This window comes from Saimiri boliviensis, chromosome 2, assembly GCF_048565385.1.
Source record: "Saimiri boliviensis isolate mSaiBol1 chromosome 2, mSaiBol1.pri, whole genome shotgun sequence".
In the NCBI taxonomy this organism is placed as follows: domain Eukaryota; kingdom Metazoa; phylum Chordata; class Mammalia; order Primates; family Cebidae; genus Saimiri; species Saimiri boliviensis.
In genome coordinates this window covers 233,059,835-233,086,418 of record NC_133450.1, presented here as the reverse complement: position 1 = coordinate 233,086,418, position 26,584 = coordinate 233,059,835, and the positions used below count along the sequence as shown (strand labels likewise).

Below are 26,584 nucleotides of genomic sequence, written 5' to 3'. Positions count from 1 at the left end.
GGTAGTCGTTTTGGTTTGGGGGTTTATTTTTTTTTTCTTTTTTCTTTTCTTTTTCTTGAGACAAGGTCTTGCTCTGTTGCCCAGGCTGGAGTTCAGTGGCACAATCATGGCTCACTGCAACCTCCACCTCCTGGGTTCAAGCGATTCTTATGGCTCAGCTTCCTGAGTAGCTGGCACGCACCACAACCCCCAGCTAATTTTTTGTATTTTAGTAGAGACAGGGTTTCACCATGCTGCCCAGGCTGGTCTCAAACTCCTGAACTCAGTCTGCCTGCCTCAACCTCTCAAAGTGCTAGTATTACAGGCATGAGCCACCGTGCCCAGCCTCAGGTAGTTCTTTATAGCAATGTGAGAACAAATTAATATAACCAGCAAGAGAAAAACCTAAAGTAAAACAGCAAAAAGTGCAACATTTATACATAAGGGTTATATATAGTGTGTAATAATAGTAAAGTGTTAAATTCTAAAAGAAGATGGCTTTAGATTTGCTGATAGACTTTTGTTTGTTTCATTTCACAGCATGACCTTGAGCTTCATGACAGTTTTTTTTATTTTTGAAATTTTTGTAGAGATGAGGTCTTGCTATGTTCCCCACCCAGGCTGGTCTTGAACTCCTGGGCTCAAGTGATCCTCTCCCCTTGGCCTCTCAAAGTGCTGGGATTCCAGGCATGAGCCATGCCACTCAGCCCCACTTCTTCTAATGAGATAGCTGTCATTTACATTCTCTCTTAATAGAGCAATGTGCTGTCTCATTCAGCAGAGCTTTTCACGGGAGGTCTGATGAGCAAGAACAGGCTTGTGAGAGAAAATAACCAAGACCATAAGCAGAGGCCTGAGGTGGAGCTCCCAGCCCAGACTGAACAACGCAGGCCCTCCTCAGACAGGCCACCTGCACATGAGTATCTAAGAGAGGACCAGAGGACTCCTGTGAGGGTATCCACCCTGGAGCAGCATTCAGGGAGAGCTGGAAGGGCTTTATGGGGGTAAAGAACTGATAGGCTATTGGAGTGGGTTGTGGGAAAGTATTATGTTCGTGTGAGCTTTGCCATCAGGAGCATGGTTTTTTATTTATTTATTTATTTATTTATTTATTTATTTATTTATTTATTCTTGAGACGGAGTTTTACTCTTGTCCAGGCTGGAGTGCAATGGTGCAATCTCAGCTCACTGCAACCTCCATCTCCCTGGTTCAAGTGATTCTCCTTCCTCAGCCTCCCAAGTAGCTGGGATGACAGGTGCCCGCCACCACGTCAAGCTAATTTTTTAGCATTTTTAGTAGAGACAGGGTTTCACTGCGTTGGCCAGGCTGGTCTCAAACTCCTGACCTCAGGTGATCCACCTGCCTCTGCCTCCTGGAGTGCTGGGATTACAGGCGTGAGCCACGGTGCCCACCCCCAACCTCCTTTTGTTTGAGACAGAGTTTCACTCTTGTTCTTCAGGCTGGAGTGCAATGGCACGATGTCAGCTCACGGAAACCTCAGCCTCCAGAGTAGCTGGGATTACAGGCATGCACCACAACGCCCGGCTAATTTTGTATTTTTAGTAGAGACAGGGTGTCACCGTGTTAGCCAAGATGGTCTCGATCTCCTGACTTCATGATCCACCTGAGAGGTTTCTCCATGTTGGTCAGGCTGGTCTCAAACTCCCGGCCTCAGGCAATCCGCCCGCCTTGATTTTATCTTTAACTGATAGAGACACTGCTAGAAGTAAATAAGCCCTTCTCATGAACCAAAATTCCCAGTGGCACTGTGGAGTCCTGATTAAGTTGACAGGGCTCTGGCTGAGGGAATACAGGATCTACTTTTAGCAGCTGTGTTAAGAGACAGTTAACCATGAGTGATTGATTAAGCATTACTTTGCTCAGGAACCAAAGTATGGGTCTTTTAATTCCTGTTTCCATGAATTACCTTTTCATATCCTTTATCATGTTTCTAAGCTTACGTCTCCTTTTGTTTCCTCATTAATTTGGCTGCCGCATCTGTTCAGAACCTGTCAGGGGCAGGTACAGGGCAGGGTCAGGGGCTGGGTATGGGAGGGATCAGGGCTGGGCCTAGGGGATCAGGGTAGGGTCAAGGGCTGGACATGGGAGGAGTCAGGGCGGGGGGTAGGGTCAGGGGCTGGGCATGGGCGGGGTCAGGGCAGGGTCAGGAGCTGGCCATGGATGGGGTCAAGGCGGGGTCAGGGCGGGGTTAGGGGCTGTCTCCTGACGGGGTTAGAGACTGGGTTCGGTGCCCGGCTGGTGCTGGGGTCAGGGCGAGGTCATGACCTGTTTCCCAGGGGTCAGGGCCAGGAGTCATCGCCTGTTTCACCCGTATCAGGGTGGTGTCGGGGTCGGCTCCTGTTCCCCTTCTTCCCGTCCTGGCGTCAGGCGATGCGTGTGGGGGCAACACGGACCGGAGCCCAGCCAGGCCACCTGCTTTGGTGTCTGCTGCTGCTGCTGCTGCTGCTGCTGCTCCTGAGCCCAGAGGCCGCCTCTGCCTCGCAGTCCCACGCCACTAGCCCCTCGCAGGCTCCGGGGGAGGCCAGAGAGAGCCCGGGGGTGCAGGAGGGCCAGGAACCCGTAGTCAGAACTCAAGGTCCGTTTGAAGCAGAGGGCGTGGGGCCGAGCGGGCCTCGGGGAGGCGACGGCTGGGCACAGGGAGCATTTGAGCGGGCCCCTGGGCCACAGGGGCAGGGGGTCGAGGTCTCGGCAAGACCAGGTGGGGTGAGCAGCCGTCAGGGAGACCTGGGGGAACTGCGGCCAGAGGCGGTGGGGAGGAGGCGGGGCTCGGGGCCTGGTGCCTAGGGCCGGAAGTCACCCGAGTCCGTTGTCTCTCTCCCCTGCGCTCCCAACCAGGTGGCCCCAGAGACGGCATCAGGCACGGTGGGTCAGGGGGTCAGGCTGCCCACTCTCGGTCCCAGGACTGGGTATGGTGCCCACGGAACTGGATGGGGTGCCGGGGCCTGGCGCTGGGGCTGGGTGAAGGGAAAGAGCACCAGGACTGCTGCGCGCCGATAATGGGGTGGGCCGTGGGGTTTCATGTCCACTTCCTGAGGCCTGGAAACACAGGCCAGGGACCAGGGCACTGCCTGTCAGGAGCCCAGGCTCACAGCTCCGCCTCCCAGGCAGAAGTCTCAGAACCAAGGTTGTCAGCAGCAGCCCCACCCCTCACCTTTTAAAAATAAAACATCGGGAATCAGAAAGGGGGAGCAAGTTTTCCCAAGTCACACAGCACAACAGACTTCTGCCTGCTGGTCTCTCTCCCTGGGGTACTGGGGTGGGGTTGAGAGGGCACGGCCACTTAGACACCTCTGAGACCTTCAGTTCTTTGATCTGCAAAGGAGGCATACAGGTGTTCTGGTGAGGAAATAAAGTCCCAGGGCTGGGTTCCAGTCCACCCGTCCTCGGCAGGTCCGGTTAAGGATGAGCTGCTGTGACCACCCTGGGTCAGCCTTGCCCCTCCCACAAGACCCCTGGGCCCTCATTCCCACAGAGCCCGCTCAATTGTGCTCTGTCATCTGGTCCTGGTAGTGGCCATAGAAGGCAGACGCGGGGGTAGCCCTCGGTCATTTTGGCCAGGTCACCTATTCTTCGGCCTTGGTTTTCCCATCTCTGAAGAGAGCAGAGGCCTCACTGGGGTGGCAGTCATGGGCACCACTAGTGTCTCTAACAGGTGGACGGGGGTGTCTCCACAGTGTGTGGGAAGCCTCAGGTGGTAGGGAAGATCTATGGTGGCCGGGATGCAGCGGCTGGCCAGTGGCCATGGCAGGCCAGCCTTCTCTACCGGGGCTCGCACCTCTGCGGAGCTGTCCTCATCAACTCCCGCTGGCTGCTGTCAACTGCCCACTGCTTTCTCAAGTGAGTCCTCCTTCCCTGGACCTCCAGCAGAGGGGCTGGTGGGGAGAAAGATGCAAGGGACGAGGGTTGGGGGTCTGGGGTGGGTTCTGTCTCTCCTCTGGGCTTTGCTCTGGAGAAGTCTGCTGCCACCACACTGATGTGGTGCCTGCCTTTGGCCCGCGGTCCCCTCTACCAGGACTGTCCTCCCCACTCTCCACCCAGCGCTTCCTCCATCTGCCCAGACCCTCCTGATCCTCCATCTTCAGCTCTGGCGGGGGGTCCCTGGCCCCTGTGTCTGTCTGCTCAACCTAGCCGTGCCTGAGAGCATTGGCAGCGCCTCTCTTGGCCACCAGCAGGGCTTTTCTTCAGTGTCTGCACACTCCTGTGAGTCAGACTCCAGCAGGGACTGGGGACTCTGCATGTAGCCAGCGGCCAGGCAACTCTTTTTTTCTGTAAAACTCTATGCCTGGAGGAGCTGTGCCAGGCTGCATGGGTGGGAAGAGTGGGGCCCCCTGACCCTGGAGAATGTCATGGACAGTCAGGGGTGCAACTTTTCTGGACCTCCTGAACCTGACTCAGTGCCCAGCTTCTGAACAGTTGGAGGGACCCAGAGGGAGAAGAAGGCATCACAGTCCAGGTAGGAAGTCAGCTTGGGCACTTAGTGGCTTTGAGACTCTAACTGGGTGCTGTGGGCATCTCCTGTGTGCCACGCCACCCAAGACCCTCTGTGGCAGGTGTCCCCAAACTATGGCCCTCAGGCCGCATGCAGCCCCCTGAAGCCATTTATCCGGCCCCCCGCCGCACTTCAGGAAGGGGCACCTCTTTCATTGGTGGTCAGTGGGAGGAGCACAGTATGTGGCGGCCCTCCAACGGTCTGAGGGACAGTGAACTGGCCCCCTGTGTAAAAAGTTTGGGGACGCCTGCTCTATGGCATAGGGTGTGGCAAGACCCCAAGTGAAGGTGTCTCTGTGGGAAGGTGAGACACAAGCTCCAACAAGCAGGATGCAGGAGGGAAAGCGCAGAGTGGGTGACAAAGCTGACCCAAGGCAGGGGCGTCCGGAGAGATGCTGCAGCCTTGAGGGAGGATGAGGAGCTGCAGGGGCTTCCCAGAAGAGGAGGCTTTGGTATGGGGAGTGTGGCGAGGGCTTTCCTGGTGGCTGGCCCGTGTGAACAAAGTGACAAAGGTCAAAAGTTCCGTCGTTGTGTTCAGGAACAAGGACAGCTTCAGTTTCATGCATTCATCCGGGCATTGAATAAATCCTGTATGAGTGCTTACAACAGCGGGGAAGACACCCTGAGAGAGGGCAGGAAAGGTGGTTAGGCCAGGAAGCGGGTCATAGGCAGCCTTCAGAAGGGTCAGTCTGGAGCCAGAATTGAGCCAGAGCTCCTCTCGTGTAAAATAAAAGGGCTCAATTTGATGACTCTGTCCAGGACTTTTCTGGCTGTAGGATTCTCTGCTCCTCTGATTCAAGGGTGTGCTGGGGAAGCCATATGTCCTGAGGTTGTGAGTAGACTATCCATGAACCTCAAAAAAAGAATAGTTCCACGGCAGGGCACGGAGGCTCACATCTATAATCCCAGCACTTTGAGAGGCTGAGGCGGGCCCATCACCTGAGGTTGGGAGTTCAAGACCAGCCTGACCAACATGGAGAAATCGCGTCTCTACTAAAAATACAAAAAATTAGCTGGGCGTGGTGGTGCATGCCTGTAATCCCAGCTACTCGGGAGGCTGAGGCAGGAGAATCACTTGAACCTGGGAGGTGGAGTTTGCTATGAGCTGAGATCGTGCCATTGCACTCCAGCCTGGGCAACAAGAGTGAAACTCAGTCTCAATAAAAAGCGGGCGGCCGGGCGCAGTGGCTCACACCTATAATCCCAGCACTTTGGGAGGCCCAGGTGGGTGGATCACGAGGTCAAGAGATCGAGACCGTCCTGGTCAACAGGGTGAAACCCCGTCTCTACTAAAAATACAAAAATTAGCTGGGCATGCCTGTAGTCCCAGCTACTCGGGAGGCTGAGGCAGGAGAATTGCCTGAACCCAGGAGGTGAAGGTTGCGGTGAGCCGAGATCGTGCCATTGCTCTCCAGCCTGGGTAACAAGAGCGAAACTCTGTCTTAAAAAAGAAAAAAAAAAAAGAGGGCTCCTGACTGTCAGAAAGGGGGATACAAAGCTGTCTGGAATCATGTCAGGGGAGAAGGACTCATAGGTGTGTGGGCAGTTACACGTGGATGCAAGAGAGGGTGCTGCTCTGTACTCCCCGAGGATGGTAAAAATGGGGCTTTCCTCCTCCAGCAAATCCCAGGCCCTGGAGAACTATCAGGTTCTGTTGGGAAACACCCAGCTCTATCATGAAACCCAGCACACCCAGAAGAAGTCTGTGCACCGGATCATCACCCACCCAGACTTTGAGAAGCTCCACACCTTTGGGAGTGACATTGCCATGTTGCAGCTGCACCCGCCTGTGAACTTCACTTCCTACGTTGTCCCTGTCTGCCTCCCATCCCGGGACATGCAGCTGCCCAGTAACGTGTCCTGTTGGATAACCGGCTGGGGAATGCTCACCGAAGACCGTGAGGGGGTGTGGGAGAGGCGGGAAGATGAAGGAGGGAGGAAGAGGGAGGGAGGAGGGAAGAAGGGAAGATGGCTTAACTAGGCAAAGAGGAAGCCACTGGACGTGGCCCTCTGTGCCTCATTTCCATGACCTGCAAGGTGAGGAACACCACACTGGGGCCTTTCTACTTCTGAAAGTGTGTGATTTCATAGCTTTAGAGTTCCCTGAGTCCCAGGCTCTGAAGTCTGGGAATCTTTAATTTTTTAGAATCCAGAATCTGGGTTGAGTCTTCATGGTTCTTCATGTTAAGGTTTTAATCAGCCATGGGTCTGAGATGACTGGACTGAACTCCAAAACGTGCTTGGGGGCTGGCCCTTTCCAGGTCACCACCAAACACTTGGATCATCCCTTGCTTGGAAGGTGCTTGGGAAGAATGGAGAGAATACTCAGGTGGCTCTGCACTCTGAGGCTACATGATCCAGTTAGAATGGTTGCGACATGGAAGTGCTGACTCTCTCTGAACCTCACTTTGCTCTTATCCTAACCTAGGTCTTTCATCTACTTCCCAGACTCGTTAATGGGCTGAATAACGGAGGAGAATTGTGTGTATTTTTATTGTTAGATGGGTAGAAGAGAAATGTAGGCAAAAGTGTATACACAAGAGTGTTTATTGAAGAGAGGAGTGTTTATAGTTTAGGGAAATGCTATAGTATGATATTAAGGGAAAAAGGAAGAACATGTATTTAATTATGTGTAGGGTTAGTACTTCTCAACAGAGGTGCTGTATGTGTTTTTGATAGAATATGTCTTCACTGAGTCAGCTCTGCTAGCATCCATGGCTTTTGACTACTAGATAGAGGGGGTTCTCCCTGATCATCTGCTGGCTGGCCCCCAGCACTCACATACGCACAACTGGTTATGCCTTGAGGGTAGAAGCAACATATACTTGTTTTAATATCCCGGCCTGTGCTCCTGGGCTGGTACCATTGTGCTGCCTGGCACTGACAGACACACACTTCTTGCCCGTAGCTTCTGAACTGGTCACCCAGCTTCCATTCCTCTGTGCCCCCACTTTAGGCTCACTTGGATGTCACAGTGTTACTTTAAACGTTAGTCATGTCTCTCCCTTGTTCAGTATTTTACAGTAATTCTCATTTGTGCCTAGAATAAAATCCAGACTCTCTATCTCAGGAATAAGTTAGCTTTGCATGATGTTGAGGCTCCCTGCCTCATCTCCCACTGCACCCTTCACACCCCCACCCCCCACTGCACCCTTCACACCCCCACCCCCCACTGCACCCTTCACACCCCCACCCCCAACTGTACCCTTCACACAGCCCACCCCCTACTGCACCCTTCACACCCCCACCCCCAACTGCACCCTTCACACCCCCCACCTCCACTGCACCCTTTGCACCCCCACCCTCACTGCACCCTTCACACCCCCACTCCCACTGCACCCTTCACACCCCCACCCCCAACTGCACCCTTCACACAGCCCACCCCCCACTGCACCCTTCACACCCCCACCCCCACTGCACCCTTCACACCCCCACCCCCAACTGCACCCTTCACACCCCCCACCCCCACTGCACCCTTCACACCCCCACCCCCCACTGCACCCTTCACACAGCCCACCCCCCACTGCACCCTTCACACCCCCCACCCCTCAATGCACCCTTCACACCCCTCATTCTCCACTACACCCTTTACACCCCCCATTCTCCACTGCACCCTTTCTATTCTCCAGCTTTCACTGCATCCATGACATACGCCATCTTTTACTGCAACCTTCACTTACCCCACCACATCCTCTTGGGCCTCCTGGGTACTCCTTGAATATCTCAAGGTCATTTCTAAAGGGGCTTTTAGCTGCTGTGTTTTTTGTTTTCTTTTTAGCTTGCTTGTCAATCTAAGCTTTACATGAGTCACTTCTTTACATTTACTATTCAGCTTTTTCTCTGCAAGTTTTACTTAATCATGTGAGCTAAAATACGCAACCTCTGTTATCACATCTCCCTGTTTTATTTTCTTCATATCACTTAGTCTAAAATATTTTCATTTTTATTTATTTGTTTTGTTTTGTTTTTTTTTGTTTTTTTGTTTTGTTTTGTTTGTTTGTTTGTTTGTTTTGAGACGGAGTTTCACTCTTGTTACCCAGGCTGGAGTGCAAAGGCGCGATCTCAGCTCACCGCAACCTCCGCCTCCTGGGTTCAGGCAATTCTCCTGCCTCAGCCTCCTGAGTAGCTGGGATTACAGGCACGTGCCACCATGCCCAGCTAATGTTTTGTATTTTTAGTAGAGACGGGGTTTCACCATGTTGACCAGGATGGTCTCGATCTCTCGACCTCGTGATCCACCCGCCTCGGCCTCCCAAAGTGCTGGGATTACAAGCTTGAGCCACCGCGCCCGGCCTTCATTTTTATTTTTATTTTATTTATTTATTTATTTTTTTAAGAGGGAGTTTCACCATGTTGGTCAGGCTGGTCTTGAACTCCCGACCTCAGGTGATCTGCCCATCTTGGCCTCCAAAGTGCTTGGATTACAGGCGTGAGCCACTATGCCTGGCCAAATACTTTTATTTATTATTTCACTTAATCTGTCACTTCCTACTAAAAATTATCTATATCATTAAGCATAGAAACGACACTTGGCACCAGGATAGCCGAATAGCTGAGTGAATAGATCAGTGATTGGATTAGCAAATGGATGCATGTGTGGATGGATAAATGGATGATGAATTGATGGATAAAAGGATGGGTGCCTGCATGGATGAATTAATAGATGTGTGGACTGGAGGATGGGTGACTGCATGGATGGAAGGATAAGTAGATGGATGGGTAAGTTGATGGATGGTTGGATAGACGGATGGATGGTTGGATGGATGGGTGGACGGATGGGTGGATGGATGGTACTTGAGTTGGTAGATGGATGTTTGGATAGATGTGTAGATAGAAGGATTGGTGAGTGGGTGGGTGGATGGATGGAGTGGGTGGATGTGTTCGTAGATGGAGAGGAGGATAGGTGAGTGAGTGATGGAGGACTCGATGGAGAGATAGATGAAAGGATGGCTAGATGGGCACATGTGTGGGAAGTGAATAGATGAATGAGGATATGTGGGAAGATAGGTAGATGGAGGAATGGGTGAGTGAGTGGATGGGAGGATGGGTGGAGAAGAAAGGTTAGTGATAGATGGATGGAAAATGGATGGGACAGTTCATGAAAGGGTAGGTTGGTCACTGAATAGTTTCTAAGTCCCAGTGAATGAGTCATGTGGGATTTACCTCTTGTAGAATATGAGAGGTGTGATCTATTGCTATGAGAGAGGTAGAGGGAATAGGATGACTATGTGCAAAGGTTTGAGAAAAAGGAGAGGCACTTATCAAGGATGGGTAGCAAGTGAAGCAGTGTCTAAAGCTCAGCAGTTCTGAGAAACCCTGTGTTTGAGGGGTTGTGATTAACAATCAGGCAGAGTAGGGGCTCAGAGTAGCCTGAGCTTTCTTAGTTAACCTACAGGACATGTTACTGACCTCCCCCTTACCTCTGCAGTGCGACTGTCACCACCCTTCTATCTCCAGGAGGGCAAGGTGGGCTTCATTGAGAACACACTCTGTAATACCTTATACGGGCAAAGAACTGGCAAAGGCGAGACCTACGTTGTGCATGAGGAGATGCTGTGTGTGGGGGATTTCTCCACAGGAAAGTCCATCTGCAAAGTGAGTAAGGTCATGTCCACTTTTCCTTTGCATATTCTCTTGGCCTCAGTTTCCCCCGGGAGGGGTCTCTGTGTTGCCTCTGCTCTCTTTGTGGAGTCCCCTGGACTTCCCTCTTTCTCTCCTCTGCATGTCCTCCTGGGCTCCATCCCTCAGAAATCTCCCCTAGTCTAGGCCCTTCCCCAGCCCATTCCAGCAGGAACATCTGCTGGAAGGATCCTCAAACAGCATCCTTTTTTTGGGGTACATTTTAAACTTTTTATTGAAGCATAATATATATACACAAAAGTATATAATTAATAAGTATATAGTTTGGTTAGCTTTCCCACACTGACACAACATGTTACCAGCACCCCAGAAGCACCCATGTACTCCCTTCTTATCACTAACGCCCAAGGGTAACCAACACCTTTGCTTTTGACACCTTAGATTCTGAACTTTGCATAACTGGAATTTACAGCCAGCACTCTTTTGTGTCCTAATGGTATATCTCTGAGATTCGTCCATACTATTACACGTTGTCAGTGTGTTCCTTCCCATTGCTCTATAGTGTGCTATTGTGTGAACTGAATTCTGTTGTCAATTCTACGCTGGAGAAGTATTTGAGTAGTTTCCGAGTTGTAGGTATTGTGAGTAGCTGTGCTATGTGCATGTTTGTGTTTGTCTTTGGGGCACAGATGAATATGTTTTATTACATAGAAGCCCATGAATAGAACCGCTGGAGAGAAAAAGGTGTGTCTGCCGGGCGTGGTGGCTGAAGCCTGTAATCCCAGCACTTTGGGAGGCCGAGGCGGGTGGATCACAAGGTCAAGAGATCGAGACCATCCCGGTCAACATGGTGAAACCCCGTCTCTACTAAAAATACAAAAAATTAGCTGGGCATGGTGGCGCGTGCCTGTAATCCCAGCTACTCAGGAGGCTGAGGCAGGAGAATTGCCTGAACCCAGGAGGCAGAGGTTGTGGTGAGCCAAGATCGCGCCATTGCACTCCAGCCTGGGTAACAAGAGCGAAACTCCATCTCAAAAAAAAAAAAAGAAAAGAAAAAGGTGTGTCTGTGTGTTCAGCTTTGGCAGAGAATGGGGAACAGCCTTCCCTCTGGCAGAGGATGAGAGCTTCTTTCTTCACCAAGCTTTGGCCCTTTCCACCTTTGCTGATTTGGGCCATTTTGGTGAGTGTATAGTGGTTTTGGGCTTAAAATGTTTTGTATGTTTATTATTAGTTTATATCTTCTTCTATGAAGTTTCCTTTCAAGTTTTTTTTCCCCTCTCATTTTTCTGTTGGGTTGTCCTTCTTTTTCTTCTAGTAGCTCTTTATGTATTCTGGATATAAGCTCATGATATGGATTGTGAAGATCCTCTTCAACCTTCTGTAATGTCCCATGTTATAGGTGGGGAAATGGAGGCCCAGAGTGGAAAAGCAGCTAGCCTAAGTGAGGCAGCACAACCCGGGCCTAGGTGTTCTTACTCCGAGGCCAACCCGGCCTCCACATCCTCTCCCACAGGTCATGAGCTGACATCTGTGGGCTGAGCTTTTGTGTAGACACCACAGTGGGGCAGAGAGGAAAGCGCTGGGACCCTGGAATGAGAGACATTGCTCCGCCACATGTGCCAGCCCTGACCTGGGATGTTCTCTTCAACTTCTGAGCCTGGATCCTCATCAACTGTGTGAGGATTCCACGGCCTCCTCCATGAGGTGGTTAAAGGGATGGCATCCACTTGGAACCTCAGAGTGTGACCTTATTTGGAAATAGGATCTTTACAGATGTAATTAGTAAAGAATCTCAAGGTGAAGCTATCCTGGATTTAGGGTGGGCCCTAAATTCAATGACTGGTATCCTTGTAAGAGAGGGAGAGGCCGTAGAGACACACAAGGAGAAGATGGTCATGTGAGGACAGATGGAGAGGGGAGGGATGCCGCCACAAGCCAAGGAATGCCTGTGCCTCGAGAAGCTGGAAGAGCCAAGGGAGGGTCCTCCCCTAGAGCCTTTGGAGGTAGTGTGTCCCTGGAAGCATGCTGGTTTCGGATTTCTGGCCTCCAGAACTGTGAGAGAATACATTTCTGTTGCTTCGAAGCCATGAAGGTGGTGGCACCGTGTTATGGCAAGCCCTTGGAAATGAATGTGCTTAGCTAAGGTCACAGTGCTAGCAAAACGACAGACTGAAAACTGGAACCAGGTCTCTCCTGCCCACTAGTCTGAGCCCTGAATCCTCCTGGCCTGTGCAAAGGGCTCACTGGCAGCACGGTGTTCAATATTGCCTGGTGAGCTGGCTGAGCAGTGGGAGGGAGCTCGGCCCACCTGCCTGCCTTGGTTTCCCGTCCATGTCCACATACTTCATTGTCCCTCCTTTCTGGCTGTATGGACTGGCCCCTTCTCCCCACAGAGTCGTCATCTGCACCCCCGGGGGAGCAGGGAGCCTGCCCAGTGCCCAGCCCTGGTGGAGCTCAGCCACCAAGTCCTTAGTCCAGTTCCCTTCCAGCCTTGTTCTCTGCCATCCTCTCTTGCCAAGGCCGTGCCCCAGGAGCTCAGGGCCAGCACAGTTTGATTGCCCGCTGGACATCGCACAGTGCCCCTCAGCCCCGCCCCTCCTCTAGTTCTTAGTCCAGGCCGAGGACACCACTGAGGCGGATGTCTCCTGAGCCTTTCAGTCACCCGTGAGATACCATCTGAATTCATCTCCTGCTGAGCCGTCTGCTGTGCTCCCCACCTCCACCCCAGGGCTCTCTTCTCTGCCTGCATGGAGGGTGTAGAAACAGCTCTGAGGAGAGACAGCTGCAGGGTGACTCAGTGCTCAGACTGCAGGCAGGACACAGCTGACTGCAGTCTTCACTCTGTCACTTGCATGTGCTGTAACCTTAGCTAAGTTTCCTCACCTTAGCTAATGTACAATGGGCTTGCTAACAGCCTCCACTTCATAGGTTCCCGTAGAAAATGTAGCACCGTGGCTATGCGCAGTGGCTCATGCCTCTAATCCTAGCACTTTGGGAGGCTGAGGTGGGTGGATCACAAGGTCAGGAGTTCAAGACCAGCCTGGCCAACATGGTGAAACCCCATCTCTATTAAAAATATGAAAATTGGGCCACATGCGGTGCCTCACGCCTGTAATCCTAGCACTTTGGGAGGCCGAGGTGGGTGGATCTCCTGAGTTCAGGAATTCAAGACCAGCCTGGCCATCATGGTGAAACCCCATCTTAAAAAAAAAAAAAAAAAAAAAAAAAAAATATATATATATATATATATATATATATATATATGAAAATTAGCCAGGTGTGATGGCAGGCACCTGTAATCCCAGCTACTCAGGAGGCTGAGGCAGGAGAATCACTTGAACCCGGGAGGCGGAGGTTGCAGTGAGCCGAGAGAGTGCCACTGCACTCCAACCTGGGTGACAGTGTGAGATTCCATCTCAAAAAAAAAAGAAAAGAAAAGACAATGTAGCATCGTGCCTGGTGTTTAGCAGGGGCTTCATAAGTGTTGGCTTCCATGTTCCTGGCCTTGTCTGTTTTCCTCTGAATTGTACTCATTCTTCCGGGTCTGTCTCAGATCTGCCCTTTCACTCAAGGTGAGATTCACCACTGGGCTTCTGTCTCCACAGTAGTGCAAACCATGGTCTAGTTTGCATTGGGTACGTTAGTGTTGGGACTTCCTCTGCCTACTCAGAGCTCCCAGGGGTCAGGGCCAAGAGACCCTTGGAGTCCTTCCCGTCTCTCCCAGATGAGCCCAGAATCCAGCATGATGTTGGCAAGCAGGTGGTTCATCTGCATGGATCGCTGAGGCCTGGAGTAGCCAGGAACCACTGCCCGAGGACCAGGCCTCCTCCTGTCCTCTAACGAGCTGGGTGAGCGCTCTGAGCGGGGAAGCACTGAGGGGCAGAGCTGAGACAGCGAGGGCGCCTTCCACTCCCAAGAAGACCCTGTGCATGAATTTGCTAGGGCTGCAGGAGCAGATCACCACAGACTGGGTGGCTGAGACCACAGATGTCTGTTGTCTTGAAGTTCTAGAGGTCGGAAGTCAAAATCAAGGTCTCAGCAGGGCTGGTTTTTTCTGGAGGCTCGAGAGGGGATTCAATTTCCTTTTCCAGCTTCTAGAGGCCGCCCGCACTCCTGGGCTCTTGGTCTCTCTCCATCTTCGAAGCTCTCAGTGTGACCTCTGAGTCTGTCGCTGTATCTCCTCCTCTGACTCTGACCTTCCTGTCTCCTGCCTTCCCGTATAAAGAATTTCATGATGACACTGGGCCTTTTGAGATACTCCAGAGTAATCTCCTGTCTCAAGATTCCCCACTCATCCCCAGCTGCAAACTCCCCTGTGCCATGTAAGATAAGGCCCTCACAGTTTCCTGGGATGAGAATGCAGATGTCTTTGGAGCCATTCTTCAGTGACCGCACCATGTCCCCCCTTCTCTCTCCTCAGGCCTCCACTCCCCGAGCCAGGCCCCCCCTCCCAGCATGCTATCTTGCTTCTCAGGAAACTGAGGAGAGGAAGCCTGAGAAGCTCGCTCCTCCTGGCCCTGTGTCGCCCACCCCACTGCCCCGTCTCTCCCCTTGTCCTGGTAGCTCATCCTGGGCCAGCCCATCCCTGAGCACCGGGTCCCGAGGGCCTTTCCCCTGCTCCCGTGCCCCCTGCTCTCCCTCTCACACCTCCCATGGCAACACATGGCAACAATCTCCTCCAGCTACTGCCCCCTTTCCCTGCCTTGCTTCCCCGAAGACTCCTTCCAGGGTTGACTGCACCGAGTCACCCACTCCAGCCTTGTATCTCTCGTGCCACCAGAGTCACTGTGTCCGCAGCCTCTGCCTTGGCAGAGCCACCGCTCCCTTAACGCATCAGCAGCATCTCTGCTCAGCCCCTGGTGCCGGGCCCCAGCCGCTCCGCTCCCACTCTTTGCTACCGGCTGCTTCTGCCCTCCCGGCCTCTCAGTGCTGGAGACCCCGGAGCTGAGTCCTCAGCCGGCTTCCTTTTGTCTCTGCACCTTTCCCCTGGTTGAAAACGTCAGACTCCACAAGACCCTTGGCTTCTCCTTCAAAATACCATCCCAAATCTGACCGTTTCTTCCCTCCCGTAGTTGCCTCCCTCTCCCTCCTCTCTACCTGGCTCTCAGCAACTACTCCTTCTCCACATGGCATCAGACTGACGGTTTAGACAGGTCCTGTGTCCCCCACCCCCAGCATACAGTTCTCCAAGCTGCCCCGCTGTGGCTCTGGCACCTCCCTCTGCCCCGGAGCTCCCTACCAGGAGGCTTGCCCCCTCCTCTCCTGGTTTACACCGACTGGGCCCTCTCTTCTGGACCTTGCAGAGGTGGGTTCTGTTTCCTATTTTCAGTGTCAGCTCAGGAAAGCGTGTAGTAACCAAAGGATATGAAATGTTCTCCCTGTTTCCACAGGGTCGGTTGGCTGATTTATCTAAGTACCATGGGGGAGGAGGTTTGTCTTCCCCCCGTGTTTCCCAAGAGCAGCGCTTGCACCGGATGCCCCACATTCGCACTAGACTGGTGGGTGGAAGAGCCGGCTCTGGGCCCTGCTGCCAGCCACCCTGGAGGTGAAACCTTTTCATTGGGTCTCACTTTTTGGCCCATGATATAGGGGACTTTTCCACTGCGTGATCCCACCCTGCCAGCGTTTCAGGGCTCCAGTACCTCTCAGCAACTTTCTGGAGACCCTGCCTGCTTCCCTAGTGATGTGGACTGTCTCCACAAGCCCTGGGCATGGGCACTCTCTAAAGATAGTTTACCAAAAAGTTGAGAGAAAACCAAAGGCCCAAATGAACAGAACAGCGAAGGGCCCTGGAAGGGATGCTCTGCTGCAGCTTAGGGTTTGCAAGAGCTTGGCTCTGCGCAGAGGTTGCAGCTGGCGGAGGTTCGCTGGCAGGCCCAGCCCCTCTCAGCCCTTACCTACAGCTGTCCCCTCTAGGCTTCAAGCAGTGTGTTGTCCCGGGTGTCGGGGGCAGAGGGTGGGTCCGTGTGTTGATAGATTCAGATCCACGATTGTCTGCTCTGAGGGTCAGCTCAGGAGCTTAACGCCTAGAGATTTCTATCTGGTGGGTCTGCAGTGGGACCCTGACTCGGACAGCGGAGGCACAGAGCGCCCAACCTTGCCATCTGGCGTTTCAGCCCCACTCAGCCCCCAAAACTAACTCCTGTCTCTCTCTCCTCAGGGTGATTCTGGGGGTCCTCTAGTCTGCTACCTCCCCAGTGCCTGGGTCCTGGTGGGGCTGGCCAGCTGGGGCCTGGACTGCCGGCATCCTGCCTACCCCAGCATCTTCACCAGGGTCAGCTACTTTGCCAACTGGATCGACGAAATTATGAGGCTCACTCCTCTTCCTGACCCCGCGGTGGCGCCTCACACCCGCCCTCCACCCAAACCTCTGAGGGCTGCTGGCCTGCCTGGGCCCTGCACAGCCCTTGTGCCTCCACAGACCTGGTTCCTGATGCCACTTACCCTCAGGGCCCCATGGCAGACCCTATGATGACCACAGAGCCCCTCGGCACCTTCTCTCTGCTCAGGCTGGGGTGTCCACGCTGGACCCTCCCTCTCGCCAGCCCGCCTCTGAATAGTTCCTAATCCTGGCTTTTCTGTCAACTGCCACTCCCCAAACCAAGCTTGGCAGCACAAAACCAATCCCAATAAAAGAGTCATCAGCTCCTCGTCCAGTCCACACGGCCCTCCCAGGCGCCTCCTGCTCCTCAGGGCCTGCCCTTTCCATGGGGTTCCTTGTCTGACTCCCAGTACAGAGACCTGGGTCCTCACAGAGAGGGCTCCTGGGAGGAAAGCAGGGATGGGGGTCACTAGGGGTGCTGAGGGAGCTGGGGCCACTAGCTGGGAGGGAGCGGGGTCAGTCTGCACTCACACTGCTCCTGCCACGGGAAGCAGCCAGGCCTTCAGAGCAGCCGAGACTACACCTGGTGTCTACAGTGCCAGGGAGCAGGGGCTTCTCTGAAGTAGAGGAACAGCATTCCTGGGGCATGGAGGTGGGAGGTTCAACTCCCAGTGGAGACGGAGACAGAAGTGCCTGCTGCACAGAGTAATTGAGCAGGACTGGGGAACAGGATCCCAGCCATGAGAAGGGGGCTCTGGCCTGCAGCTAGAGTGCTTTCAGAACTGGAGGGTCTGGGAAAGACTGACAGACCCTGCACTGCTTCAGGGGGGATCTCCTTGGGGGCCTTGGTCTCCGCTGGCCACTGGGGCCTGGGTGGCAGCAGGCAGGCAGGCAGGGCCTTGGGGCTGGCCTTGCTGGGAAGGTACACTGAGGCAGGGAGGGAGGAGGATGGGCGTGGTGAGGGCTGCTCCTTCTGCCTGCACCACACAGGGGAGGGCAGGGCACGGGGACGTGAAGTGGGTCCCAGCGGAGTCAGGACCACATGAACCACAGCGCCCCAGAGACGCCGCAGGAGGCGCGCATCTGACAGCATCGTTTTGGAGGAATTTTGGCGCCACCGATATGCCAGCTACTCTACCTGCTCATCCCTGTTCCTGGGCAGATTATATGTTGAGTTTTGGACAGGCGAGGGGAGAGTAGCTAAGAAAACTGACCAGGTCAATACCCTCCTTTATGACCATGGGCCGCCCACAAAGTGAGTGTTGGCCTGGTCAGTACCCAACATATGCCCCTGGGAGCTGTCCTGTTGGAGAAGCACATTCCTCTCTTGAAGGGAGGCATGGGGTATGGGGACAGTGGCCTCCCTTGGCCCCTCTGGGCTTTGCCGTAGCTCCTGTGGGAATGTGTGGGTAACCCTGCATATAGGTACCGAGGAAGGAGAGCTAAGCAGAATCCTGACAAAATTAAGACCTGGAGAATATCTTAGTTTATAGTGTTACTACTCAGTTATTTCCATATATATATATTAGTTCATAATCGGAGGAATGCCTAGAGCAGATACAGTACAGAGCATGAATTAAGGAATAAGCAGCTTATAGTCAGAGGAATGTCTGGAGCAGACACAGTGCAGAGCACGATTTAAGGGAAAAACAGTTATACCACGACAAATAGCCAGGTGTTGTGTATGGCTATTTCAATGTATAAGGGCAGATCCATGACTTTTGGGGGACTGGTAGGATGAATGTGTGCAGTTGTGAGGTGGAGTTTGTATGATTCTTGTGCCTTGGAAGATGGAGGAGTTATTTTTACATGAGTATTTGGAAGTGTGATTACATATGTGCAGGTATTGTGGGACTGTGTGTGTATTTGGGGATATGAAGTGGCATATTTGCATATTTGTGGTGTTAGTTAATTGTGGGTATATTTAGGGCATGCAGAGAACTACATGAGCATTGAGTTTGTGTGTTCAAGGGCTTGGCAGTTTGGATGAATGTTTTGTGGGGCTATGTGCTTGTATTTTTTAGTAAGTGGTTATTAGGGTTATGTATTCTGGGAATGTAGTATGTGTGTCTCTGATAGAGAGACGGGGTTCTGTGTTTATACAGGATAGAGAATTGAATTTATATGTATAAGGGTATGTGATATGGTTATTGATTAGTACTTGGTGATGTGAGAGATACTCCCGTTATTTACAGAGTGGTGCCCAGCTTTGCCCAGTGGAGGACATGGTGGACCAGCTCCTAAGGAACAATGACCTGTGCTACTGGTGACCAGTCAGATGTGTTTCTTCATAGTGTCTTTTTTCATGTGGTTATTAAGTGTGGTTGCACATCCCCCAAGTTATAATTCTAATAGCCATCTTTTATTGTGTATTATAGTAAACCATGTTGGCTGGGCTAGTCTGGAGCTCCTGATCTCAAGTGATCTGCTGGCCTCAGCCTCCCAAAGTGCTGAGATTACAGGCATGAGCCACCGTGCCTGGCGTTCTTTAAATAATTTGAACCAGTTTATAACAAAAATTTTAAAATAGACTAGGACAAAGTAGAAGACAGATCACCACATACAAAGTAGAATGAAGTTAGAATTCTGGGTTAATATAATTATGCTGGCCAAAGATTGTTAGAAGTGGCAAAGTGTTTTATATCCATCATTATCAATCAGTTTCTTCAGAGGATCTGGAAAATGAGAATGAAACCTCTCACTAATATTTTAAAGTGGTGAGGGTCTCGAAGTGGGTTGTGAGGAAGGAGATCCAGGCATCTAAGATCACCTTCCCCTTGACTTCCACACTGCATTTCAATAGAAGAAAAGGCTTGCTGACTGGCCCCTCCTGAATCACCTTCCTGTAAGATAGCACGCCTGATATGGGTATGGGGGTATCTCTCTGGAAGACACTGGTTTTACTTAAACAAGATCAAACCCCCACCCCACTTCTCCATCCAGAGACCAATTTCTAAAGCTGTAAACCCAAGACCCTTTCACTTGTAATTTCTAAGGCTGTAAACCTAAGACCCTTTCACGTGTATTATCTAGAGTGTAAGCCTATATAAAGGCAGAGCTTCTCTTTGTTAGGGGAGCTTGGCTGTTTGGACAAAACATAAAGCCTTGCTCCCGGGCTGTAATAATAAAACCCCTTCCTTTTCTAGTTCAGTATCTGAGAGGTCTGCTTCTCATGGCCGCTCCTGCTTCAATGATACATACTTACATATGTATATATTTATCTTCCCCAAATTCTTATTAAGGGGTCTGGGGAGTCATGCCCTACAAATCATAAATTCTCATCTGATGGGTTTTATTTAACAATGAATATCATCACTTACTTTCCAATCTGACTCTGGTATAACAAGGAAGAAAATAAGACTACCCCAAATCATGTTTCTCTGTGATATCTTGAAATGGCTGTGCAAAGCCATCCCTTATGGGAAAAATCCACATTCTACAGAGAATCCCCTTACCCCCCGACCAATTTTTTTTTTTTTAATTTTCTTTCTTTTTCAGATCCAGGAGATAATCAGCTAAGAGCCGGGCACACTTTTAGGTCCAATAAGAAACATTTTACATGCTGGGCGCAGTGGCTCACGCCTGTAATCCCAGCACTTTGGGAGGCCGAGGCGGGTGGATCATGAGGTCAAGAGATTGAGACCATCCTGGTCAACATAGTGAAACCCCGTCTCTACTAAAAATACAAAAAATTAGCTGGGCATGGTGGCGCATGCCTGTGATCCCAGCTACTCAGGAGGCTGAGCAGGAGAATTGCCTGAACCCAGGAGGCGGAGGTTGCGGTGAGCCGAGATCGCGCCATTGCACTCCAGCCTGGGTAACAAGAGTGAAACTCCGTCTCAAAAAAAAAAAAAAAAAAAAAAAAAGAAAAGAAACATTTTACAACCTGTTCACTCTGAAGCCTGTTGAGAGCTTGCTCTGCACAGTAAAACTTGGTCTCCACAATCCTTTATCTTACCCTGAACATTTCCTTTCTGTTGACCTCAGGTCTTCACATAAACTCAACAAATTGTCAACCAGAAAATGTTCAAATTTACCTATAGCCTAGAAGCCCTGTCTTTGAGTCGTCCATCTTTCAGAACCAAAGCTATGTATTTCCTAAATGTACTTGATTGATGTTTCATGCCTCCCTAAAATATATAAAACCAAGCTGTACCCTTTCCACCTTGGGCACACATTCTCAGGACCACCCGAAGGCTGTGTCACGGGCCACGGTCACTCATGTTTGACTCAGAATAAACCTCTTAAAGATTTACTCTCAACATATCCATCCAAAACCCTCACTGCCCAAATTGCGGAGGTGAGCTCTCGAAACCTCTTCTTCTTCTGTGGGTTGCATGACTGGTGAATCGTTCGTTCTTTGCTCAAATAAGCGCTGTTAAACTTGTCTGATATTTTTCTTTATCAGGAAGAAGCTTTAGCGTGGAGTCCAGTGGTCTGAGGCTTCCTGAGAAGCAAACTAAACAGGCCCCACCATTCAAGACTCACACTCTAGCAAGGTGATGGGATGGTGGGATGAAGGGTCAGAGGATGGGGGCTGGGCCTGGGACTGGGTGTGGCTCCTCCAGAGAACATCTGGGTTTTTTTTTTCTTTTAAAAACCAGTTACTTCCCATGGGAGAATAACTTCTGTATTGCAGTTGTGGAGAAAACATGGGGATGCCATCCATAGGCTCTAAGCCATTAGTAAGCCCTGAGCCAGTGTGGAACTTGCCCAAGCTTGTCTGGAACTTCTGGGTTCACACAATCCTCCTGCTGAGGCCCCCCAAAGTGCTGAGATTACCGGTGTGAGCCACAGCACCCAGCCTCATAGTGTCTCTATTGACCTCTACTCTCATAGACTTTTGTCTATGCCGTGGAGATACAGCAGAGAATAGAGGAAAGGATGTATGCTCTGGGAGATTACAAGACTATGATAATGTGACAGAGGGCTAGAGAAGGCATGGAACATGCTCCCACCCTTGCCAGCCTCCTGGAACCCAGGCGAGCGGGCACCACCTGGAGCGGCTCCCAGCAGGGCTGCGTGTGCTCAGTTTGTTTCTGACCCTGTCTCTGTGCTTTCCTTATTTGCTCCCCTCCTCTGGTCTTAATGCCGACCATCCAGGCAGGTGCTGGTCATTTCGGTTCTGACCCACAGCCGGGACTCCACACTTCCTCACATGGAGCCTGTATCAATTGTGGCTCTCAGAGATCTGGCTCAGTGCCTCATCACATCCAACACAGAAGAGATGCCTCTGTCTCAATGAGGCCACCATCCTATCAGAATTCATGTTAGTTGTCTCAGTCTATTTTCTGTGGCTTAAAACTGGGTAATTTATAAAGAAAGAGAATTTTTTTTTTTTTTTGAGACGGAGTTTCGCTCTTGTTACCCAGGCTGGAGTGCAATGGCGCGATCTCGGCTCACCGCAACCTCCGCCTCCTGGGTTCAGGCAATTCTCCTGCCTCAGCCTCCTGAGTAGCTGGGATTACAGGCACGCACCACCATGCCCAGCTATTTTTTTTGTATTTTTAGTAGAGACGGGGTTTCACCATGTTGACCAAGATGGTCTCGATCTCTTGACCTTGTGATCCACCCGCCTCGGCCTCCCAAAGTGCTGGGATTACAGGCTTGAGCCACCGCGCCCGGCTGAGAATTTTTTTTTTTTAAGATGGACTTTCACTCTGTCACCCAGGCTGGAGTGCAGTGGCACGATATTGGCTTACCGCAACCTCTGCCTCCTGGGTTCAAGCAATTCTCATGCCTCAGACTTGTGAGTAGCTGGGACTACAGGCACATGCCACTGTGCCTGGCTAATTTTTGTATTTTTAGTAGAGCTGGGGTTTCACCATGTTGGCCAGGCTGGTCTCAAACTCCTGACCTCAGGTGATCCACTCACCTCAGCCTACCAAAGTGCTGGGATTACAGGTGTGAGCCAATGTGCTCAGCCTTTAATTTTTAAAAATTTTATTTATTTATTTTAGAGTTGGGGTATTGCTATGTTGCCCTTGTGGAACTTCTGGGCTCAAGCCATCCTCCTGCCTTGGCCTCCCAAACTGTTGGGATTACAGGCGTGAGCTCCAGTCCTGCGTATTCTCCACAGCGCCCAGTGTGACCATTACTAGAGGCAAAATTTAAATCAGGGGCTGGGGATGGAGAGGGAGGTGGGGCAGCACATTTGACTTCGAAGAGATTTTCTGCAAATTTTGGAGGAGTGGGTGTGCTGCTGACATCTACTGGGTGGAGGCCAGGGATGCTGTCAAACATCCTACAAAGCATGGAACAGACCCCACACAAAAGGATTATTCCATCCCAAAAGTCAACAGTGCTTAGGTGGAGAAACCCAGGGCTCTAACCAGTGAGATGAAATGTTCCAACCAGCAGATTTCTTGGCACCTACCTTCTTCCCATCCCTCCTCGTTTCTGAGATTAGCCCCACTGTAAGACATTAAACAGGCTGGACACAGTGGCTCACACCTGTCATCCTAGCACTTTGGGAGGCTGAGGCCGACGGACTGCTTGAGGGCAGGAGTTTGAGACCAGCCTGGCCAACATGGCAAAACCCCATCTTTATTAAACATATTTTTTTAAAAATTAGCTGAGTCGGGCATGGTGGTTCACGCCTGTAATCCCAGCACTTTGGGAGGCTGAGGTGGGCGGATAACTTGAGGTCGGGAGTTCAAAACCAGCCTGACCAACATGGAGAAACACCGACTATACTAAAAATACAAAATTAACTGGGCGTGGTCGTGCATGCCTGTAATAATCCCAGCTACTCAGGAGGCTGAGGCAGAATTGTTTGAAGCCGGGAGGCGGAGGTTGCGGTGAGCCGAGATCACACCATTGCACTCCGGCCTGGGACATGATGGTACATGCCTGTAATCTACTCCGGAGGCTGAGGCACTGAGAATCACTTGAGCCCAGGAGGCAAGGTTCAAATGAGCCGAGATTGCGCCACTGCATTCCAGCCTAGGCAACACAGAGACTCTCTCTCTCTCTCTCTCTCTCTCTCTCTCTCTCTCTCACACACACACACACACGACATTAAATACACAAATCAAAGTGAATAATTTCTCAACACTTGTGAACCTGTCAGTACAGCGATGCACTTTTATATGCCGGTATTGAAATTAGCCCTCTAGTTGGCCTGTGAACGTCCCATGCCTGCCAAGTGTGTCATCTGAGACAAGCACTTCAATTTGAGCAGGCACATATCAATCTTATTTGGAAGAAAAGGTACCAGTAAAAGCCCAAAGAGTATCGCTACCTAATAATTGTGCTGCAGTTTGGAGTGTTCAAGGTGCTTTCCAATAAGATGTTCTGAAATTTGATCTGAAGACGCTTTGGGAGGCGGTTTATTAGGAAGCGGCTGTCCTGCCGCACTCGAGGAACCGGGTCAGTGACCTGCTCCAGGACACGGGGCTGGCGGGGACTGGACAGCGGCCGGCTGGACTCAGCCTCCAAGTCCCGCACTCGATTCTGCAGGAATAAAAACTGCTCTTCATGCGACCTCTCTCCCTTCTGTAAACAAGCAACAAAATGCTGAAAAGGCATCCTAACTGAAACGGAAGTCAAATGAATTCGCCTGCGATCACGGGAATTTTTGGCTCTTAACCTTGCGAGTGGAGCCGGGTGAGTTCCATTTGTGGCGGGGGGCTGGACACAGGTTTCCGGGCTTCCAGAGCCACGTCCCGTCCCCACACAGCCTAGGCCAGCCCAGGTGTTGGTAGGTGAGGCTCCGGGGCTCCAGCTGCCCTGAGCTACCCGGGCAGGGCTTTGCGCGGGGAGGCGGCAAGCGGGGTGAGCGGGCGACGCCGCCGGCCTCTGCGCAGTGCGGTGGTGAAGACGCCTCTTCCAGGGAGCCACAGGAAGCAGATCCGTCCTTTCCAAGGGCTCGCGTCCCGCGGCCCTGCACCGGCGCGCTGGAGGAGCGCCGCGGCGTTCCCGAGGTTCAGGGCTCTCAAGGCTCGCAGCCCAGCCCCGTGATCCGGCTTCCTCGGTATTCGCGCTGCGCCCCTCAGGACGTCCGACTTGCGGCTTACGTCCCAGGACAAAGGGGGCCTGTTCTTCCTGAAAGTCCTACTGCGCGAAAACGAAGCCCTTCTCTGGCTGCGCCCCCTCACGGTCCAGAGCTCCGGGGACCTGCCGCCGCCCACTCCCAGCGCGCACCCGGAAGTCCCAAGCTCGGGCCACGCCCAGACGCCCTCCAGGTGAGCGGCGACAGGCCACGCCCCAGCTGCCCCACCCCGCTCCAACGCGCATGCGTAGTCGGCCGTCGACGCCCGGCGCCTGGGCTGCACGGCCGCTGCTGTTTGTTGGGAGCAGTGCGCGTGCGCCCTGGGGGCTACCGGGGCGGGCGGCGTCAGCTGCGAGGGAGCTGAGGCGGGGAGGCCTCATTTGGCTTGGGCTAGGGCCGGCGGAAGCGTCGACGAGAGACGGCGGAAACCGCGGGCCTGTGGACCGTGGCGTCAGCGGCCAGCGGGTAAGACCCGCGCGGGGCGGGCGTGGTTCGTGCGGTGCCGTGAGGGGGTGCGGGTTGCGGGCGGGCTAGGTGTGCGGCGGCCTAGCCGGGGCCCGCGCGGAGCATTGTCCAGCGGGCGACTTCCGCACAGCGCCCCCTGCCGGCCGGGGCAGGCCTGGGCCTCGAGGCGGGCGCGCGCTCCTTTCTTTGCCGGCTTCCACTCTTCCGTCCCATCATCTCCGCCGTCCCCCGCCAACATGGCCGCCACCTTCCTGTCCCCAGTTCCCCCGACGCCTCCGGCCCCTTAGCGCGCGCTTTGTTTGGAGCAGAGTTGGGAGGCCCTCGGGCCGGGGGATGGCGGGCGGCGGCGCTGCGTAGTCAGCGGCCGGGAGGGGGCGCTGCTGCAGAATGCGGGCGGGGAGGGAGAGCCTCGCTTAATGCCGGGCCGGGGGCGGCGCGGCGGGTCGGGTCGCCCCGGGAACGCGGGCCTGACCCGGGGATGGCCGCGGTCCTTGCAAGCTGCAGGCTGCCGGAACGCCCACTGGCCAGTTGTTGCGCCCGCGCAGCCCCCTTCCAGATGCGCCAGTCTCCTCGCTGCCCTCCATGAGGCGCGGCGAAACGCCCTGCACTCACTCACTTTTCCTCTCCGTCGTGAGTGACCTTGGATGTATTCGTCAATGAATGAATGTGTTGAAATGTGCGATGCGGGAACTGCGCAGCGCCTCGGGTTTGGCTTTCTCCAGCATCTTACTGCATTGATTGTGCCTTCTCGATTTTACAGAGGTTGGTTTTTTGAGTAATGGCTTTAGTAATGTCAACTCATACGCATTTCAAAGTTTGTTTATGCAATTGTTTTTACATTTACTCTTTTTATTTGTAATTTTTGAATTAGATTTTGTGTTTTGGAGAGATTTTCCGTACGTGGTGGAAGTGTTTTTAATCTTGGTAAATACGGATGATTTGGCTGTTTTATCATGTTCATCAGAAAGCAGTACCAGGAACATTGAAATGTTTTAAAGGCTTTCACTCTACAATGACTTGTGCAAAAGACGACATACATACCAAAACGGGAATACCTGTCTAAATTTTTTTTCTTTTGGAATTTTCTGGAAGGAATTCTGTGCAATCTGAAAAGATTGATGGAGGGTACAGTAATTGCTTTCTACGTCGCTTTTGTTAAGTAGTGAAAATTAGACAAACTTGGAGATTTGTACCTGGGCATACTGAGTTTTCGAACACTCTCGACGTGAAATTTTGGAAAGGGCAGGTGAAATGAGGCTTCTTCCAACCTCCCTCTCTTCTCCTCAATTTGGTTAAAAGGCAAACATCAAAATATTGTAGTAGATGGTAATTTACAGAACGTTCGTTATCAGATTTTAAAATTATATATTAAGGTTGTACAATATGTATATGTCAGAGTTATAGGTAGTAGGTCGTAGAGTCATGAAAAATACAATTTTATAATCTGAGTAACGAAATGGTTACTGTTAAAATGGTTATGAATTGTCAAGGCAATAGGGCCAGTGTATGTCTTCAGTCATCTTTTTATGCCAGAAATCCAGGAAACGGTGTAAATGGATGTTGCCCGGAACAGCCATTGCAGTGCCATATGTTGGTCGTTGGTGTCCTTACAGTGTATCTCAGATAATGATGTGTCTCCCTTACTTGTGAACTGAAGGGTCATGATACTGCTTTGGCTTGTGTGTGCCCCTCTGCATTTTGTGGGTAGTGTTTCAAATTTGACTGTCATATTAAT

The 26,584-nt window shown here is 52.0% G+C and overlaps 2 protein-coding genes across 3 annotated transcripts in view; both read left to right on the top strand.

The window, feature by feature from the left end:
• Positions 1-2,371: 2,371 nt before the first annotated feature.
• Positions 2,372-16,541, top strand: PRSS47 (Putative serine protease 47). The gene is made up of 5 exons (XM_003938232.2): positions 2,372-2,749; positions 3,654-3,838; positions 6,110-6,395; positions 15,960-16,112; positions 16,230-16,541. Exons 1-5 carry the CDS (start codon positions 2,372-2,374, stop codon positions 16,539-16,541), a joined length of 1,314 nt encoding a protein of 437 aa, XP_003938281.2.
• Positions 16,542-24,662: 8,121 nt separating this feature from the next.
• Positions 24,663-26,584, top strand: part of LOC120366414 (uncharacterized) — a 100,216-nt gene continuing 98,294 nt past the window's right edge. Inside the window, exon 1 of one of the 2 annotated variants that reach the window (XM_074395517.1) lies at positions 24,663-24,849. The gene's annotated coding sequence lies outside the window, so the exon portion shown is untranslated. The remainder of the gene's footprint in view (positions 24,850-26,584) is intronic. The other variant, XM_074395516.1, reaches the window with a different exon arrangement.